This window comes from Hypanus sabinus, chromosome X1 (genome assembly GCF_030144855.1).
Source record: "Hypanus sabinus isolate sHypSab1 chromosome X1, sHypSab1.hap1, whole genome shotgun sequence".
In the NCBI taxonomy this organism is placed as follows: domain Eukaryota; kingdom Metazoa; phylum Chordata; class Chondrichthyes; order Myliobatiformes; family Dasyatidae; genus Hypanus; species Hypanus sabinus.
In genome coordinates, this window is record NC_082738.1 from 20,559,826 (window position 1) to 20,579,897 (window position 20,072).

Here is a 20,072-nt window from a genome sequence, read left to right on the forward strand (position 1 = left end):
ATTTCTTCAAGGCTGTGTACCTATATGTGATCAACTGTATAATCAGCTGTCTCTGGGCAACCTCACTACATCTCCAAACAGAACCTAATGGCATTCCAAGAAGTTGAATTGGGTCACAGAATCACACAACCTCACAGCACAGATGGGGACAGTTCAAGCCGTCCTGTATGTATTGGCTCCTTTAAAGAGCTGTCGAATTGTAGAAGAACATGGGCCATTCTTACTGGGGCATTGTCCTTACATTCTATGGGAATTCAGTTCAAATCCAAGTTAGGCAAATGCCTCCTCTCCCTGACAGCTGTCAGAGTGAGCTTGTGTCATTTCAATAACATTCTAATGGGGACAGTACACCAGTTGACTAATCTGAGAGTCCCACTCAAACTGGCCCTCAGTGTTGGCTGGGATTAGTATAGGATCAGTGCAGGGGGCCACATGCTGGCCGGCCTGGACTCAATAAGCCAAGGGTGTTATGTGTTGTAACTTCAGAACATTAAACTAATTCAAAGGAAAACAAGACAGTCGAGAGATACTAGTCTAAATTCATTCTTTACTTTAAGTGAGGCATGCACGTATCATGTGGTAATGTAGTGACGTATGCAATTCACATATTTATACATATAACCCATAATTAATTATTTAAATGAACAAGAATGCTTCATCAATCAATATATTTATAATATTACTCAAAAATTACTGAAATATTAAATACACAACAGAGGGCTAACTGTCCCGTCCTTACTCTGTGTGGTCAGATTTGGAGTATCCCTACCCGTGGTGAGCTAAAACCTTTTGCTCTTATAACAGAAGTATAACCTGAAGACTCAGATCTTGACCCCAGCGTTTGATAGAATCACAGTCTTTGCTGTCATTTTCCTGTTCACTGATGGAAGTTACACATGAATTTCACACACAGGCTGTACCCGCCCTGTACAGGAAATAGCACCACAGTTGCTGATCTGTCTCATTGTCAAAGAGTCAAAGAATTATAGAGCACAGAAATGGGTCCTTCAGTCCAGCTGCTCTATCCGACCAGGATTCCCAGCTTAGCTCGTCCCATTTGACCACATATTTCCCATATTCCTTTAAACCTCTCCTCAAGGTTGCAGAAGTTAGGATTTTATTCTCTGGCATGGGGAGAAGGAGGGGAGATCGTATAGAGGTATACAAAATTATGAAGGGTGTCGATAGGGTAAATGCATGCAGCTTTTTCCCCTCAGGTTGGGTGAGACTGGAACTAGAGGTCACAGGTTAAGGGTAAAAGGTGACATATTTAAGGGAAGTCTGAGGGGGAACGTCTTCACTCAGAGGGTGGTGCAAGGGTGGAATGAGCTGCCAGCAGAAGTGGTGGACGCAGGTTCAGTTGCAATATTTAAGTTTGGATAGGTTCATGGATGGGAGCAGTATGGAAGGTCATGGTCTGGGTTCAGGTAGTTGTACTAAGTGGAAAACATGGCCAGCATGGACTGGATGGGCCAGAAGTCCTATTTCTGTGCTGCAGTGCTCAAAGACTCTATTCACGTACCTGTCCAAATGTTTTTAATACATTAATGTACCCATTTTTGCTGGTTCCTCTGGTAGCTCTGGCAGTTTTCCATATATGGACCACACTCTGGATGAAAAAGTTGCCCCTCAGGTCCCTTTTATATCTCTAATTTTAATCCTATGCCTTCTGATAGACAACACTACCCTGGGGAATAGACTATCTACACCCCTTATGTTTTTATAAACCTGTGTAAGATCAGTGCCAGGCTTGAGAACGGAGGTTCCTGAGTTTGATCCAGTGATAGACCGCTTCCAAGTGCGCTCTCCATCCATGCCGGGTTAATGTCGAGCTCACAACTTGACCTTGTAAAATACACTGCCACCTCCAGTTTAAATTCCCACGTGGAATATTGTGGAGGATCAAATACCCAAACCATGGCTTACCCATGCTCACAAGCTGGATTCTGATAAGGAACAGTATTTTTGTTCCCATCTTTCCAGAACAACAAGCCAACTAGAATTCCCATTACATTATCCTGCTTCTGTTCAAAAATGTCTGATGTGCAGGGAATTTTAACACAGAAAATGGGACATTGGCAACCTTTTGACTGTTGGTGCATGGAATTTTCTTTTCCTACACAGAACCCTTGTGAGAATCTAAGGAGCCACCCAGCGGGAATGACGTACCCAGCGAACATTCTACCTCACCACCCGCCCCGCAGCACCTTTGAAGACTTCACTTGCTGATGGCGGAGCCTGACAATTGGCGACACCCACAACATCCACTTATCTCACAGTTCAACGAGCAGAAAGGAGATTGGACTGTCCACGGAGATTGGGGCTGTCCAATCCTGACCTACCAAAGTCATTGAACAAACCTTCTGGAGACACATTCAAAAGCAAAACGACAACCCGACTATGCGCTTAAAACAAAAAGGCAGTATTGGGGATGACTGTTCCGTGGACTCCACTCACTAACTTTTCAAAAAAAAAAGAAAAAAAAAACAACTTTTTTCTCTCATCTCGAGTCATATTCCAGTTTTGTAAAAGGGATTTTTTATTCACTCTTTATCGTAAATGCTTATGTAGGCCGCTTGTATTATCTTGTGTGATCATGTTCTTAAGCTTAATGAAAGCATTTAGATCCCATTTCTCATCTTGTGAAATCATTTGCTGCAGCAGCTCATTCTACCGTGACAGCTTTTGTTCATGAGTAGCCTTTCATCCCTTCACCAAATGGTCACTTCACACTATAGTTCCCTTGCAGTTGGTGGAAGGCACCAAAGAGGGGAAGAGTGGTACAGGCTTGATTGATGGGTTTGTGCTGAATTACTCATTAGTCGCATAACCATACAGGTTCAGTCCATTCCAACGCTGAGGGAGCAGCACCGCACATGGTAAATCAGTGGATGATGGCAACGAGTACCATCAATCCAGGTTGTAAAGACAGCTGGTACCTCATCCGTTTTGTACTGCTGCCCATTTGGTGCTGCATCGTGTTCTTATACCCTTTGAAGAAAAGATGCAGATTCCTGTCTTCAGTGAATACTTTTGCTTCTGCAGTGCCCAGTGCGGTACCCCATGTGCTCTCCCAGCCCAGTCTTCTTGACGTTGCCTAAGAAAGCAGAATAAAGCTTGTTGAGAAGAAGCTGGCAATAGATGGAAGGTCATAAAGAGGAGAAGGATGGAAATCCAAAGAGCTTCACTCTGTGTCTGACCCCCGATGGCATATGACGGGAACGGGTAGAAGGAGCTTCACTCCATGTCTGACCCTGACAGCAATGGCCCACAGCAAAGACTGGGCAGACCTATTGGCACTTGCAGGACGAGAATGCTGACCTTGCGTTAGAAACAGAGGCACTGCGGCAATGATCATGGGCTACATTTCCATCAAATCACAGTGGGGATAAAGCTCCCTCACTCTGGTTTGGGTTAGTTTGACACATGCCCTCCATGTAAACGTTACTAAAAGGAAATAGAAGAATTCAAATAAAACACCCAACCCTCATCCACTGCCAAAACAGAGAGTAGAGCCTGTGTTCTCAGAGAGACAAACACTGTAACACAAAACTCCATAAAAGTGACATTTTGCCCCCAATGAAGGTTGGTGACCGCTGAGTGAGACAGGATTTCAGTTTCTTGGACAATTCCTGAGATGCTCTCAATGCTCTTGGATTTGAACACCACGCTGCTGCCTGGTCTGCTGTTCTCGACTGCTACTTTTGCTAAGAATCCTCAGTGAAGGTTGGATACTGATAGAGCAGGATGCCACCAAAAATTATCAAGGAAAATAGGTATAGTGTATATTGTACAAAGTAGTGGATTCTTAAGAGCCCCACAGATCATAGGAGAGAATGGCAATAGCATCAAGGGTCAAGGAACTCAGAATGTAGCCAGGATACAGATCAGCCAAAGCAAATTAAATAGGGAAGCATGCATGAGGAAACCTTCCTCTTCCTAACATTTGCCATAAGGTGGGATTATCTCCCAAGGCAGTCTCACTCCAGAGCATGCTAATAGAAGGTGCCAGTAACCTAAGGTGATCCTTTCTCATTGACTCCGAGTGCTGGACAGCCCAGTTCATTCCTGCTTTTCAGTTGTTACATGACGTCTGGAATCGCTTAAACAGGGGACACCATCCACCAGCTCATGCCTGTGATTGCCACCATTCTGGGTTTCAGTTTGCCCACTCTGGGTGGAATGATGATCAGGAACAGAGCAATTCAGATCCCTCCTTGGAGCAGCAGTTGAATGTGGGGTCGGGAATTGTGGAGGGAAAAAGAAAGAACTGATCATCAAACCTGACATGGTTTGATTTTATCAATCAAGATACATAGCTGGGCTACTGCACAACTAAGTGTTGAATACAATATTAACCTCTAAACTTCAGATCACTTTTGTGATCCTAGGTGAGTATGAAGGCTGAGGCTATCTATTTAGTGGCCTGCACACAGCCAAGGACAGTAGGATTCCTATATGGTTTTATGAACTTACTTGTGCCTCTCTTGCTCACAGCAAGCCTTCAAAACCTCATCTCTGGTTGTAGCACCTTGATTGCACCTGGACTTGTGGCAAACTCCATACTTCCTATTTATCAAAAAGTAAAAGCGCATCATTTGACAGCAAATTTATCCCTGTTCCCTCCTAGGCAATTATTCCTCATCTCTAGATGCCCAGCTTCTAGTAACTGTCCAAAGCAGCATGATGGAATTCAGGAGCTCAGTGTCCTGGTCCAGCATTGATCTGGAATTGGGCCATTGACCAGTTTTTAGTCAGTCATTGAGTTGGAAAGTGATTAGCACATTCCCATCCAAATCTGAACTCCAAGACAGGAGACAACACTCTCTTCGGACTTTAGTGTGTGGTGACCATTGCTGTAAGCAACACAAAACATAATTGATTTCAGCATGGATTATCATAGTAAAATCTTGGTTAACCACCACAAAAGGTTCTCCACTATTGTATTATACTCTTACAAACCTGTCATGCAAGACAAACCATCTGATGTTTGAAGACTCTCAGCAGAGTAATCTGTGTGCTTGAATTTATCTTAAGAAAACTTCAATCTCCACTTTGGAGTGGAGGTGAATTGGTGATTAATGTCAACAAAGGACTAACAATCTAATTCAAACTGCAAAGGTAATCATTTGAAACTAGCCTGACATTAAGTAATGTGAAGCTCTGTACTAAATATTATGTTCATTGGCATTTTAAATGACTGTCAGAGTCATGGGAGTGTAAATTATTTCATTCCAGTGACTGGAACCAATGGCCTCCTATTTCTCAGAAGACGTGTCATGGTTAGCTGGCAGCTAAGAGTCTGTAGAGCAAGGGGATTCTTCATGCACTGACGATCAGCCAGGATACCTGTGACAAGCAATTGGAGCACTGTGACCTAAAACAGAAACAAAGCCAGCAGCACTGTTGGTGTCGGCCATGACCAGATTTATATAGACTTGGGACATTATAAAAGTGAGCACAGACATCTCTTGCTAACGTGTCTTTCTCTACACTGGAAATAGTTAGCCAAGGGCAGAGGAATAAGAAGGATTTTGAAATCTCCCATTAATCTGGGATTGGTGCCACATTGAAAACATTGGTGCATTTTAAAGTAGTTTTGGATTTGGGAAGTGCAGTACCTGGGCCTCTCAGATTCATGCTTCAATTCACTCGCTGAAAATAGTCTTGGGTGGTTTTCCTGGCCCATTGTGAAGGGAGAGATGACCTTGGTGCTGTTTTTGCTGAGATTACAGAATAAAGCAGCTTTAACAATGCATCTGTTGTAAACCAGTGTTGATAGCCATTAAATAGTCAAACTCACTTAGGGAGAATTAGGTGAGTAGATATGGTGAAGAATGGAGATGTTACATTGCTTCTCAGCTGAGATGACACATAATGACCGTGAGAGCATCAAATATTTATAATAACTGCTGATTCTAATGGATTTCAAAAGGCTGACTGCTGATAATGGGTGTGAAAAAATTGGTAACCTTTACTACTGTTAACATTAATCAGCAAAAGAAGAAGCAACAGCCAATCTTTGCCTTGAAAGAAAATATTTGTCTAATTCCCCCCCCCCCTTTTAAGGTAAGAATTTTTTTAGGTGAATTAACAAAAGCGACACTTAGACCAGCCCAGTGGTAAATTTCTAATTCCCTGATTGCAAAGTAACTATTGGAACCAGCGCCTTAACCATCCTCAGTGCTGATGCTTCTTTTATTTTGAGTGCAAATTGCTACTGGTTTCCTCAATCAGGTAGACCACTTGATCTCTTGCTTTTAAGAAGCATTTTGCCTCATGCAAGGAGAAGTATGAAAATCTTCTGTCAGCATTGGCAGATACCACTCAATCCACATATGGAGAGAAAAAGAAGTTCCAAGGCAAATCTCTTTCCACCCTTTTTCCAGGACCCTGTTAACCAACAGAGAACCCCCAACCTCCCTCCTGCAATAACAACTTCCAACTTACATTTACTTAGCCAATGGTCCCAGAGCCTTCACACTGCCTGCAGTTCTCCAGTCTTCAAGTGACAATCCACAAGAAAGCTCTGACAGTCATTTAAATGTTTTTTTTGTTAAATGTAAGATAAAGGAGTGATACCTAGGGAGCAAATTGAAACCAAGCCAATACCGTCAAGCCTGTGCAATTCCTGTTATGCATCAGTCCCGCCAAATAACATCAGATACAATACATTGACTTGCATCTTATTCACTTAGCTTAATGTGTTATGTATAGAAACCATTAGACGCTCGTAATATTACAAAGCTATTGTGCCATTCCTTGTTACTGACTTCAGACTGCCTTTACTTGTATGAGGAACAAAACAAAACATTTAGCCTTTAACATGGAATCTATATGTACTATGTACAAATTTTATTCAGATAAAGCACAAGGGTACAGAATGGTAGAGTACGATGGGTGATTCACTATTTTATCATTGGAAAACATGAGAGCTGCAATGAATAGTTTCTGTAGCTGAAGCACCGTTGTCTCTTCCTGACTTTTGATTGGCAGACTGTAGTATTTTACTGTTCTGGAAGGTTGGTCTTGATTCGGAATTCACACACACACACACACTAAATGTCCAAATTGTCCAAAGAGAAAAGACAAGGGGATTTTTATGGTAATCTTAGAATGCTAGGTGAAGACTCAGCTCAAGAAACCTCATCACTGGTCTTCAGATCTTCATTCTGTTGCTTCGTCTAACCTCAAGACAATGGCTGTTCAGTGAGGCAAAAGTTGCCCCATTGGAACAAAGCATTTCATCAGTGACATTGGCAGCTAGTCATGGTGGGCCTGCTGGAGTGAAAGGGTGGCCTCATAAAGGATTGGGATATCTCGAGTAGTTAGGGTCAGTTTTGGGTACACATGCAGTCAAAGAGTTTGGAGCTTTCAAATCACAGAGATCATGGCTTCTTGTGAGAAAACCAATTTCAAGTATATTGTACCTGCCATCAATAAAGATGCCCTTCTTTACATATATGATATTAATAAATATATATCATAATATGCCATTGTAAATGTGATGTGTGGTCATTTCTGCAAAGTGTATTGAGGGCTTCTTTTTGTTTACCTGGAATTAAATGCTGAACAGCAACCTCTATGTGCAAAAGCAAGTAACAAGCTGGAAAGGATTTGTGGGCTTATAATCCTTCCCCACACTTGTAACAGTGTAGAATCAATAGAATGTGCTGTGAATTCCTGAAACTGTTGACGTGCATTCATGTCAAACCACAGAAGGGTAAAAACAAGAGGAGTGATTGAGAGCAGGATCAGTAACTTATATCCAAAGAGAACAAATTATCCACTTTGTGTCTTTAATCCTGAGAGGAAGAAACGTCAATATTTCAATTTCTTGCTGTTGTTCAGGCATTTTTAAGACTGACATTGATGAAGTGGTTGTGAGTTGTCTCCATATTACAGTGTCTCTGTTGAAGCTTTTGGAACTTCTGCTGGTCAGAAGAAAACTTCATGCCCCATCCCAATCCACAAGATGGGAAAAAGTGAGAGAGAGAAAGTTTAAAGAAGATTTACAGGGCAAAATACACAGAGTGGTGGGTGCCTGGAAAGTGCTTCCAGGGGAGCTGGTGGAACCCAGTTGGATGGCAACATTTAAGGGGCATTTAAACAGACATATTGACAGGCAGGGACTGGAAAGATGTGAATCACCTACAAGCAGAAAGGATCAGCTTGAATCGACATCATAGTCAGCTGAAAGGCCAGTTACTGTGCTGTGCTACTGGCCCTCACTCTGGTTCTTTAAACAAGAAAACCTTCCAGAGGCTGAGTTCCAATACAGAGGAAGCCACCGAGTCAATGGTGTTTCTCAGGCAATCAAACAAGAGGGTTTCCAAACCTAACTAGTTTACTCAGCTAATTTCCACTGGGCTGAGCTTTCACCCTCAACAGTCACTTCCCCGTGAGGAGCTGGTGTTGCTCCTTCCAAGAGTGTACTCTACATCACAGCTGGCAGTTGCCTCCATGAAGCTGAGGCACTGGGGAAGAGTGGAATTCAATTGACGCTCTTGACCCAGACTTGGCAATGCACTCGAGAAACTGGATCAATTGATCATTTCATCCTAATTTTTCATTTGCAGATTGCACATAACAGTGATCTTCCCCAGGAGAAATTGCTGTATTGGTTATTTCTGGGTGTAGCTGCCCTCCAACAGCACCGCCCCCACTCCCATCACTATACTAGTCTGGGAATTTCCAGGCATGATTCCCCTCAGCACCTCAGTTGCTACTTGCCCGGAATCCTTCAAATATCACGCTTACATTGGACATTTCCAGCAGAGATCAGACCTTTTATCAGTGATCTCACCTCCTCTGCTCTCTCACAGGAATGCTATGAAGTGCCACACAGGGAAAGGGAATGAAACAGCAATGAAAGGGCCAACATTGTGACACTGATCTCCTGCAGTCTGTGGTTTCAAGAGTTTGCATCATGGGGAATGATACTCTGGAGTTCCTTCACCCTTCCCTACCTCTTTCTAAAGAGCACCTGAGCTGCAGTGTATGGCTTCTGGACCTCGAGTGAACCTCGTCTCACTGTGGTCTGGGAAGTCAGTCAGGTCAGACTATCGCGTGGAGAGTGTTCACAAATAGGAGATCAGCGCGTCATAATACACAGGAGATCATTGTGTTCACACACACACAGATCACCGTGTCCACACACACAGGAGATCGATGTGTCTGCACACACGCAGAACACCATGTCCACACCCAGAGGAAATCACCGTGTCTACACATGCAGATCACCATGTCCACTCACACAGGAGATCACAACGGCCACACACACACACACACACACGGGATCATTCTGTTCCCACGCACACAGGAGATCATCATGGTAATGCAGACAGGAGATCACCATGTCCACTCACACAGGAGATCACAACGGCCACACACACACACACACACGGTATCATTCTGTTCCCACACACACAGGAGATCATGGTAATGCAGACAGGAGATCACCATGTCCACTCACACAGGAGATCACAATGGCCACACACACACACACACACACACACACACGGGATCATTCTGTTCCCACACACACAGGAGATCATGGTAATGCAGACAGGAGATCACCATGTCCACTCACACAGGAGATCACAATGGCCACACACACACACACACACACACACAGGGGATCACTGTGTTCCCACACATAGGAGATCATCATGGTCACTCACAAAGGAGATCACCATCTGCATATACACAGGAGATCACCACGGTCATGCACATAGGGGATCACCATGTCCATACACACAGGAGATCACCGAGTCCACACACACAGTAGATCACTGTATCCACACATACACTCTCTCTCTCTCTCTCTCTCTCTCCCTCTCCCTCTCCCTCTCCCTCTCCCTCTCCCTCTCCCTCTCTCTCTCTCCCCCCCCCCCCTCTCCCTCACCGTTCTTGAATCATTTTGCCTTCAGGCTTCTTTACCTCCTTCCTGATTCCAGCAATGAGAAGAGGGCATTTCTTGATTTCTTGGGTGATGGGGGTCCTTAATGATGGACACCGTCTTTTTGAGGCATTACTCCCTGAAGATATCTTGCATACTATGGAGATGAGAGCCTATGATGGAGTTGACTAAGTTTACAACTCTCTGCAGTTTACTTCCATCCTGTGGAGTAGCCCCCTCACTACCAGAAGATGATGCAGCCAGTTAGAATGCTCACCAAGGTAAATCTATAGAAATTTACAAGTGTTTTAGGTGACATACCAAATCTTCTCAAACTCCTAATGGAATACAGCTGCTGCCGTGTCTTCTTTGGAACTGCATCGATATGTTGGGTCCAGGTTAGATCCTCAGAAATATTGACACCCAGAAGTTTGAAATTGCTCATTCTTTCCACTTCTGATCCCTCAATGAGGTTTGGTGTGTGCGCCCTTGTCTTCCCCTTTCTTAAATCCTCAATCAGCTCTTTGGTCTTACTGACATTGAGTGCAAGGTTGTTGCTGTGACACCAGTTGACTAGATGATATATCTCGCTCCTGTACACCCTCTCATCACCATCTGAGATTTTGGCAACAATGGTTATATCGTCAGCAAATTTATGGATGGTATTTGAGCTGTGTCTAACCACATAGTCATAGCTATAGAAAGAGTAGAACAGTTGGTTAAGCACATATCCCTGAGGTGCATCAGTGTTGGGAGTCAGTGAGGTGAAGAAGTTATTTCAATGTGTGGTCTTGAGTTACAAGGAGAGGTTGTGTAAACTGGGACTTCATTCCCTGAAACATATGAGATTGAAGGGTGACTTACGGAGGTATACAAGATCATGCGGGGCATAGATGAGATGAAAACACAAAGTCTTTTTTTCCAGGGAAGGGGGGCATCTAAAAATATGATGGCATAGGTTTAACATCAGAGGTGAAAGATTTAAAGGGGACATCAGGTGGGCAGCTTCTTCATGCAGTGGGTGGTGTGTATTCAGAATGAGCTGCCAGAAATAGTGGCTGAGGTGAGCACACTAGCTACTTAGGTAAGTACATAGACCAGAGAGGTTTGGAGTGTTATAGGCCAAATGCGGGCAAATGAGACCAGCTTGCCAGACAACACTGTCAGCATGGATGAGTTGGGCCAAAAGGCCTGTTGCCTTGCTGTAAGACTCATGACTCTATGGCTTGTGCATTCACAAAAGGAAACTACACAAGCATTGTGAAAGCAACATTCTTCAAGCACAATAAGCGAGAGTGTAAATTCTGCAGGCTTGACATTTATTGCTGTCATAGAGTTTTATCGACAAATAAAAGTGAAAAAAATTGTTTCCAAGAAGCATTTGAGGGTTTTATGTTTTCTTAGCTTGTTTATTGGTTAAAACCAAAAATAAAATAAAATTATACAAAGAGTGCAGAAGAACAAAGAGACACGGTGTTGGACACACAACCAACAGGGAAGAGGGAAGCAAGTTAAACAAAGGCCAGATGATTTTATATTAAAGCCCTTATAAATTAGTATTCATTACCAATGTGGAAATCATTTTAATTTTAATATCTCTCCCTGTTCATATTGAGTACTCATCTGTAGAAATTTGACCTGAATTTCACTATGATAATATATAAGGGTGGCTGGGTGGAGATGCATCTCTACCAAAGGAGCGAGTCTGCAGGTCACCCTTGGGTAAGGTGTAGCTCCTGCTTCCCACCACCACCACCCCCATCGATCAGGGTCACATGAAGCCTTGAGAGCAGGTAGTACATGTCACAAGTCCTGGTTATACAATTACTGACAGCAGGCAGGCAATCTCTGAAGAGTATTGATAATGGCTGGGTCACTCGTCTTATAAAGACACTGCCCAGAGGAAGGCAATGGCAAACCATTTCTGTATAAAAAGTGCCAAGAACAATCATGGTGATGAGACCATAATCATCTCCGTCATTCGACACAGAACAGAATGATGATGATTATCTAATATAACTGTATGGGGTTTATGATCCAGCATTTTATCATTTTATGTTTTGGTAAATTAAGAAGACAAGGAAGAACAACTTTTTCCTCATTCTCTGGTACTGCAGTTGCAGAGTCGTGGGGAGCTGTTCGGCCCATCACGTCCATGCTGACCCTTGGTGCTCCTGCCCTCTTGATCACTCAAATAAAGGAGGCCTTTATTGGTTGATTGCTAGTGACTAGTGTTGTTGCATAGGGGTCAGTTTTTAGTCCGCTACAGTGGATGATGGAATCAATGGCTTTGTGGTCAAGTTTACGGACAATACAAAGATAGTTGGAGGGGCAGGTAGTGTTGAGGAAGCAGCGAGTCTGCAGAAAATCTTGGACAGATTAGAAGATTGGGAAAAGAAGTGGCAGATGGAATACAGCACAGGGAAGTGTATGGTCATGCACTTTGGTAAAAGGAATAAAGGTGGAGACTATTTTCTAAATGGGGAGAAAATTCAGAACTCAGAGATACAAACTTGGGAGTCCTTGTACAGGGTTCCCTATAGGTTAGCTTGCACATTGGTTTGGTTGGACAGGAGACAAATCCAATGTTAGCATTCATTTTGAGAGGACTGCCTCTCAAAAAGCAAGAGTGTAATGCTGAAGCTTTATAAGGCTTTAGTCAGACTGCACTTGGAGTATTTTGAACAGCTTTGGGCCCCTTATTTAAGAAAAGATGTTCCAACATTGGAGAGGGTCCAGAGGAGGTTCACGAGAATGATCCAGGGAATGAAAGGGTTAATGTATGAGGAACCTTGATGACTCTGGGCCTGTACACACCAAAGTTTCGAAGGTGGGTGGGGGCAGGTGATCTCTATGAAAGAAAGGCCTAGATAAAGTGAATGTGCAGAGGATATTTCCAATTATGGGAGAGTTCAGGGCCCAAGGAACACAGCCTCAGAATAGAGGGACGTACATTTAGAACAGAGATGAGAGGGAATCTCTTTAGCCAGAGGGTGGTGAATCTGTGGAATTGATTGCTACAGAGAGCTGTGGAGCCTACGTCATTGGGTATATTTAAAGTGTAGGTTGATAGGCTCTTGATTAATAAGTAAAGGTTACAGGGAGAAGGCAGGAGAATGGGGTTATGAGGGAAAATAAGACAGTCATGATTAAATGGCGAAGCAGACTTGAGGGGCTTAATGGCCTAATTTTGCTCTTGTGTCTTATGGTCTTGTCTGAGACCTACAGCACCCTCTCTTTTTGCTTTATTCCTTTGAGAGTCTCCTTACAACCTGTTGCTTCAACACATCCTTGTGCATTCTGCCATCAGGTATGGTTCAAGAGGAAACTTGTTTTGCTAAAGGTGCCTTATGCCTATAAATGCTTCACAGTGCTGCTGGTGAAATCAACTGTTTTGGCAGTCCTCCTCAAGTATGCAGCGGTGAAATATTTCTGTTCCTGCTGGGAATCTTCAGTCTGGAGATAAACCCGGGTGGTTGCACTCTTTCTTCTGAGGCAGGTGGTCGTTGGTTCAAGACCAGCTTTGAGGTCAGAATGGAAAGAGCTCAACTTGTCCATTGACTACTGTAGAAGTGTTAATACTGTTTGAGGTACATTTGCCAAGTTCCTGTCTACTTTCAGATTTCCTTATGATGTAGAAGGAGGACATTTAGTCCTTAAAGTAAATTCCGGCTCATACAGCAATCCCATCAACCCTCATCCCCTCCAACACTTCCCTGAAACCTATTGACCCCACAATCCCATCATCCCTCCCAGGATTCCACCCCTCACCCACACACTAGGGCAATTTACAGTGGCTGATGAACCCACCAACTATGATGTGTCAAATGAAACGTTTTTATGTTTCAAGTATTTCGACATTGTTGGAGAATGGAGGGTTTTAGGGAATGGGAGAATCCCATCACCATCTTAAGAAAGCTGTGAAAGGCAATGTTCCCTCTGATTTGTGATGACCAGTGTGCACAAAACTAGAAGTATATGAAGAGCAAGAGGATAAGACGTGAGAGAATAGGACCAATCAAGTTTGACAGTGGGAAAGTGTGTATGGAACTAGAGGAGATAGCAGAGGTACTTAATGAATACTTTAATTCAGTATTCACTACGAAAAAGGATCTTGGTGAATCTAGTGATGACTTGCAGCAGACTGAAAAGCTTGAGCATGTAGATATTAAGGAAGAGGATGTGCTGGAGCTTTTGGAAAGCATCAAGTTGGATAAGTCTCCAGGACCAGAAGAGATGTACCCCAGGCTACTCTGGGAGGCGAGGGAGGAGATTGCTGAGCCTCTGGCACTGATCTTTGCATCATCAAATGAGACAGGAGAGGTTCCAGAGGATTGGAGGGTTGCAAATGTTGTTTCTTTATTCAAGAAAGGGAGTAGAGATAGCCCAGGAAATTATAAACCAGTGAGTCTTACTTCAGTGATTGGTAAATTGATGGAAAAGATCCTGAGAGGCAAGATTGATGAACATTTGGAGAGGCATAATATGATTAGGAATAGTCAGCATGGCTTTGTAAAGGTCAGGTTGTGCCTTATGAACCTGATTGAATTTTTTGAGGATGTGACTAAGCACATTGATGAAGGTAGAGCAGTAGATGTAGTGTATATGGATTGTAGCAAGCCTTTTGATAAGGTACCCCATGCTTTGTGGATCCAGAACTGGCTTGCTCACAGAAGGCAAAGAGTGGTTGTAGACAGGTCATATTCTGCATGGAGGTCGGTGACCGGTGGTGTGCCTCAGGGATCTATTCTGGTGATGCACCATCAATAACTCTCGGAGACTGGAAGTGAATGATAGGCTTTTATTAGCAGCAAAAGGGAGCACAACATCTCAGAGACTGAGGGAGGAGCAGTGCCCCAATCGCCTTTATACAGCGTCCTGTGGGAGGAGCCACAGGAGCAATCAGCAGAGGGGCGTGTCCAGACAGGTATACATAGTTTACCATATCTGGGACCCCTTTTCTTCGTGATTTTTATAAATGACCTGGATGAGGAAGTGGGGGGTGGGTTAGTAAATTTGTTGATGACACAAAGGTTGGGGATACTGTGGATAGTGTGGAGGGCTGTCAAATGTTACAATGGGACATTGATAGGATGCAAAACTGGGCTGAGAAGTGGCAGATGGAGTTCAACCCAGATAAGTGTGAGGTAGTTCATTTTGGTAGGTCAAATATGATGGCAGAATATAGTATTAATGGTAAGACTCTTGGCAGTGTGGAGGATCAGAGGGATTTTTGGGTCCAAGTCCATAGGACACTCAAAGCTGCTGCGTAGGTTGACTCTGTGGTTATGAAGGCGTACAGTGGATAAAACCGAAACTCAAACTAAATAAGTATCAGAAAGAATTTATAAAAATTGCACTGGCAGTAGCCAAAAAAGCTATTGCAGTTACTTGGAAATCGGATACACATTTAAGTATAGATTCTTGGAAGAAAGAAATCTATGGTTGTATTCCATTAGAAAAAATTACTTATAATTTAAGAGATAAATATGAAACATTTCTGAAAATTTGGAGCCCTTATTTACAAAAGACAGGATTAAATATATAGATGCTCTGAAGATGAAACAATTGGTTATTAGGGGAAAGAAATAAATATACATATTAAAGTTGTTACGAATTCCATGGAGCATGTGGAGATCTTCCAACAACCAGGCATTCTTTCTTTCTTTCTTTCTTTTTTTCTATAGGGCAGTTAGGGGGGAGGGGTTAAGGGGAGGGGGTAAGGGTTATATACATTGTTTTTTTCATACTTTGTAACCATTTAAAAATGCAATAAAAAAAGTTTTTAAAAAAAAAGAAGGCGTACAGTGTACGGTGCATTGGCCTTCATCAACCGTGGGATTGAGTTTAAGAGGCGAGAGGTAATGTTACAACTTTATAGGACCCTGGTCAGACTCCACTGGGAGTACTGTGCTCAGTTCTGGTCACCTCACTACAGGAAGGATGTGGAAACCATAGAAAGGGTGCAGAGGAGATTTACAAGGATATTGCTTGGATTGGGGTGCATGCCCTATGAGAATAAGTTGAGTGAACTCGGCCTTTTCTCTTTGGAGTGGCGGAGGATGAGAGGTGACTTGATAAAGGTGTATAAGATGATGAGAGGCTTTGATCCTTTTAATAGTCAGAGGCTTTTTCCCAGGGCTAAAATGGCTAACACGAGTGGGCACAGGTTTAAAGTGCTGGGGAGTAGGTCCAGAGGAGATGTCAGGGGTAAGTTTTCTACGCAGAGAGTGGTGAGTGCGTGGAATGGGCTGCCAACGATGGTGGTGGAGGTGAATACAATAGGGTATTTTAAGAGACTCCTGGATAGGTACATGGAGCCTAGAAAAATAGAGGGCTATGGGTAACACTAAGCAATTTCTAAAGTAAATACATGTTTGGCACAGCACTGTGGGCTGAAGGGCCTGTATTGTGCTATAGATTTTCTATGTTTCTAAAAATCTTGTGCTGTGCAATTTTTTGCCCAGTGACAACATGTGCGCACTGGATATGTAAGTGGAAGCAAACCTGAAGCTATTCTAAGGATAATAAACTATCACTCCAGTTTGGTGTTCATTGTTTAAAACAAATAAAATAATACACTTCAGTGAGTCTTACTTCTCATGTACTATACGACAGCATGTAATAATATAAATCTTTTCACATGTTATTAAAGTTGTTTGAAGAAATGGTCAAACAAAACATATAAAATTACAAAGCTCGTTGACAAAATATCCAGATAGGTCTTTTATTTGGAAATCATTGCATGCAGCACAGATTTTGAAGCTTAATTACACAAGAGACATAAAGTTAAACAAGATAATGAACATATTTAAGTTGCATAGTCGTTTTTTCTCCCTCCTGTCTTCAGCATTTACCCACTCTTTATAATCGCGAGATTACACGCTTATAACACCAGTTTCTGTAGTGTATTTCTCATAGCTGCACGCTCCTGACCTCATGACTTTTTGGTGTAGCATTTCCTACTGTTTCATTAAGCCATTCTGCTTTATTAACTAGCAGTTCTTTTGTGCTTCATGCTCTTTATTTTTTTTGGAATTCAACATAGTAAATCAATAATTCCTTCAATAAAAACTGTATAAATAAGCCAGTTCTAAAATCTGCAGACAAATCATTGCCAACTCCACGTTGTCAACAGCCTCCACATCAGAAACCGGAAAAGGAAATGTGATTATGTGTGATCATGAAATATACTTAACATGCCAATGAGGTATTGGGTGACAACCTTCTGTGCGCAGTTTAAATTCCTTTGTGCGCTAGTAGCGAAAGATATGTGTGCGTAGAAAGGTCAGAGGAGAAATCTGATTGAGAGATTCAAGAAAATACATTCAGTCATAATGTGATACAACACAGAAACACGCCATTTGGCCCATCGAGCCCATGCTGACTGTCAGCCACCCATTTACAGTGATCCCATTTTATTCTCCCCACACTCCCATCGACTCCCGCCACATTCTACCACCCACCCACACACCAGGGGCAATTACAGCGGCCAGCTAACCCACCAAAGTGGGAGGAAGCCAGAGCACCTCAGGAAAACCCGCACAGTCACAGAGAGAACATGCAAACTCCACACTGACAGCACCAGAGGTCGGATCAACCCCGGTCTCTGAAGTTGGGAGGCAGTGGTTGGACAAGCTACACCTTCCACTGATCTCATTGTGCACTTGCATTTAAAACAACCACATTTGCAAATTAACACAAATGGGGCATGGGTGTTAATATCGAAGATAATTCCTTTTTAGAGTTTTATTTTCAAAGGGCTCCGAGTGATGAGGCGACCTCTAAGATCTGGTGTATATTGTATGCTTGACAGAAACAATTACTGGTAATTGTACGTTTGAGATTGCTGGAGCTTAAATCAAAACTCAAATGAAGGTGACTGGCAGTCGTGCTTTCTTAAAGGGCAAAATCTGCATCACTTCATCTGCATCAAACGCAATTCGCTTGAAGGTTAAGTATCCAGTCTCAGTGACACAGCATTGTGACTTGAGGTGTCCCATTTATAGCTTTAACTGCCTTTTAAGTACAAAGAAGCTTTTAAAATGAAATCTCTCTCAATGTATTGATTGTGTAAAAAACAACTTTACATTGCCATTGGAGAGACACATCAATTATCATTGTTCAGAAAGTAGCAGCAGAAACTGAGGGCAGTTCTGAGCCCTTCAACGATCAATCTTCAACAAAGGGGCTCGGATACTGTTTTATAGAGGCAAAATCATCTTTAGTTGTTAAACAATGGTTGGATGTGATGTCACCAGTTCAGATGGGAGGGAGAGAGAACTGACTTGACGTTGGTGCCACCAATTTATTTAACTCTTGTCCAGACGGGAATTTTTGGGAGAGAGTTTCCCTGGGGTGTGAAACATTCTGCACCCCACACTGGCAGTTCTCCCAACACGTCGCCTGCCAGGCCAGCTCGGCCTCATTCACCTGAGGTCTCATGTGGGCCATGAGTGAAGGTCCCGGTGGTGGAGACTACACGGACTCATTGTCATCAGGTCATACAACATAGAAACAAGCCCTTCGGCCCAACGTGTCCTTCCTCACCACGGTGCCCATGATGCAAGTCCCATTTGCTCACGTTTGGCCCATTTCACTCCAAACCTTTTTGATTTATGTATTTACCCAAGTGCAAGTTAAATGTTGTTATTATACCTGCTCTGGGACAGGGCAACCCTCTGTGTGAAGAAGTTACCCGTCAGATTCCCATTAATCATTTCCTATTTCACCTTAAACCTGTGCCTTCTAGTCCTGGGAAAAGACTGTGTGCATTCACCCTTCTTGTACCCATTGTGATTTCATATACCTCGAAACAGTCACTCCTCAGTCTTCCGAGCTCTGAGGGATAAAATCCTGGCTGCCCAACATCTCCCTAAAGCCCAGTCCCTGGCAGCATCCTTGTAAGTCTTCACTGCATCCTTTCCAGTTTATATTTCATAATTCCTATGATGGGCAACCAAAACTGAACACAGTACTCCAAATGCAGTTTCCTCAACATCTTGTACAACAGCAACGTGATCTTCTACGACTGCATTAAGATGTGAGTTTCCCACTTTAGGAACAGGAGGCTTTCCTTGGGGCAATGCAGGGTGCTGTACTGCTCCCGCAATCACCACTAGGCCTCACCTTCGCATGGCCTCCTGAAAAGCTGCACCCACCCACCCTCCACCATGCGCCCTGTCCTGCCTCACTCCCTCATCGGGCAGAAGGTACAGAGGCCTGAAGTCCCATATCACCAGGTTCAAGAACAGCTACTTTCCTTTAACCATTTGCTTCTGGAACCAACCCACACAACCTGGATCACTACCTACGTATAGCAAAGCTATGACTACTTGGCACTACAATGGACTTCGTTTTTTTTTTGTTATGATTGTGTTCTTTCTTGTAAAAATTGTGTATAATTTATGTTGAATTGATGGTTTTCTTGTGAATTTTGTGGATTTGATGCTCTGTGTCTGTGAGGTAAGCTTTTCATTGTACCTGTGCCACTTGTGCATGTGACAATAAACTTGACGTTGACTTTGGCTAAGTAATGGGCGGGGGTGGGAAAGCTTTGGACTTGTGAGCTGGAGAAGACAGGAGTAGTTGGCCATAACACCCCTCCACCAACAACCCAATGAATTCTTTCCCTTACCCCTCGCCTGGCAACCAGGAGCCAATCTCACTACTCATCCTTCCCCTCCATCTCCTAAATATTCAGATATATTCTTACTCAACCCTGATCCCTTCCTACCTGGGCATGGAAATTCATAGAAACATAGAAAACATACAGCACAATACAGGCCTTTCAGCCCACAAAGTTGTCATGTCCAAACACGTCCCTACCTTAGAACTACCTAGGCTTTACCCATAGCCCTCTATTCTGTTCCATGTAGCCATCCAGGAGTCTCTTAAAAGACCCTATCATCTGCCTCTTTCCCTTCAGATTCCCTCTCCTCCAGTCCTTCACCTTTCCCACCCAGCTGGCTTCATCTGTCACCTTCCAGTTAGCCTCTTTCCCCTCCCCTACTTTTTTACTCTGGCATCTTCCCTCTTCCTTCTCAGTCCTGAAGAAGAGTTTTGGCCCAAAATGTCAACTATCTGTTAATTTCCATGGATGCTACCTGACCTGCTAAGTTCCTGCAGTATTTTGTGTGTGTTGCCCTGGATGTCCAGCATCTGCGGACCT

The 20,072-nt window shown here is 43.2% G+C and overlaps 1 protein-coding gene across 3 annotated transcripts in view; it reads left to right on the forward strand.

The window, feature by feature from the left end:
* The window catches only part of asic1b (acid-sensing (proton-gated) ion channel 1b), an 878,352-nt gene extending 870,883 nt beyond the window's left edge, over positions 1-7,469 (forward strand). For all 3 annotated transcript variants that reach the window (XM_059956013.1, XM_059956012.1, XM_059956014.1), the window contains exon 10: positions 2,125-7,469. In XM_059956013.1, coding sequence (XP_059811996.1) covers positions 2,125-2,229 — 105 coding nt within the window. In that variant the 3' untranslated portion in view covers positions 2,230-7,469. The remainder of the gene's footprint in view (positions 1-2,124) is intronic.
* The last annotated feature ends 12,603 nt before the right edge of the window (positions 7,470-20,072 follow it).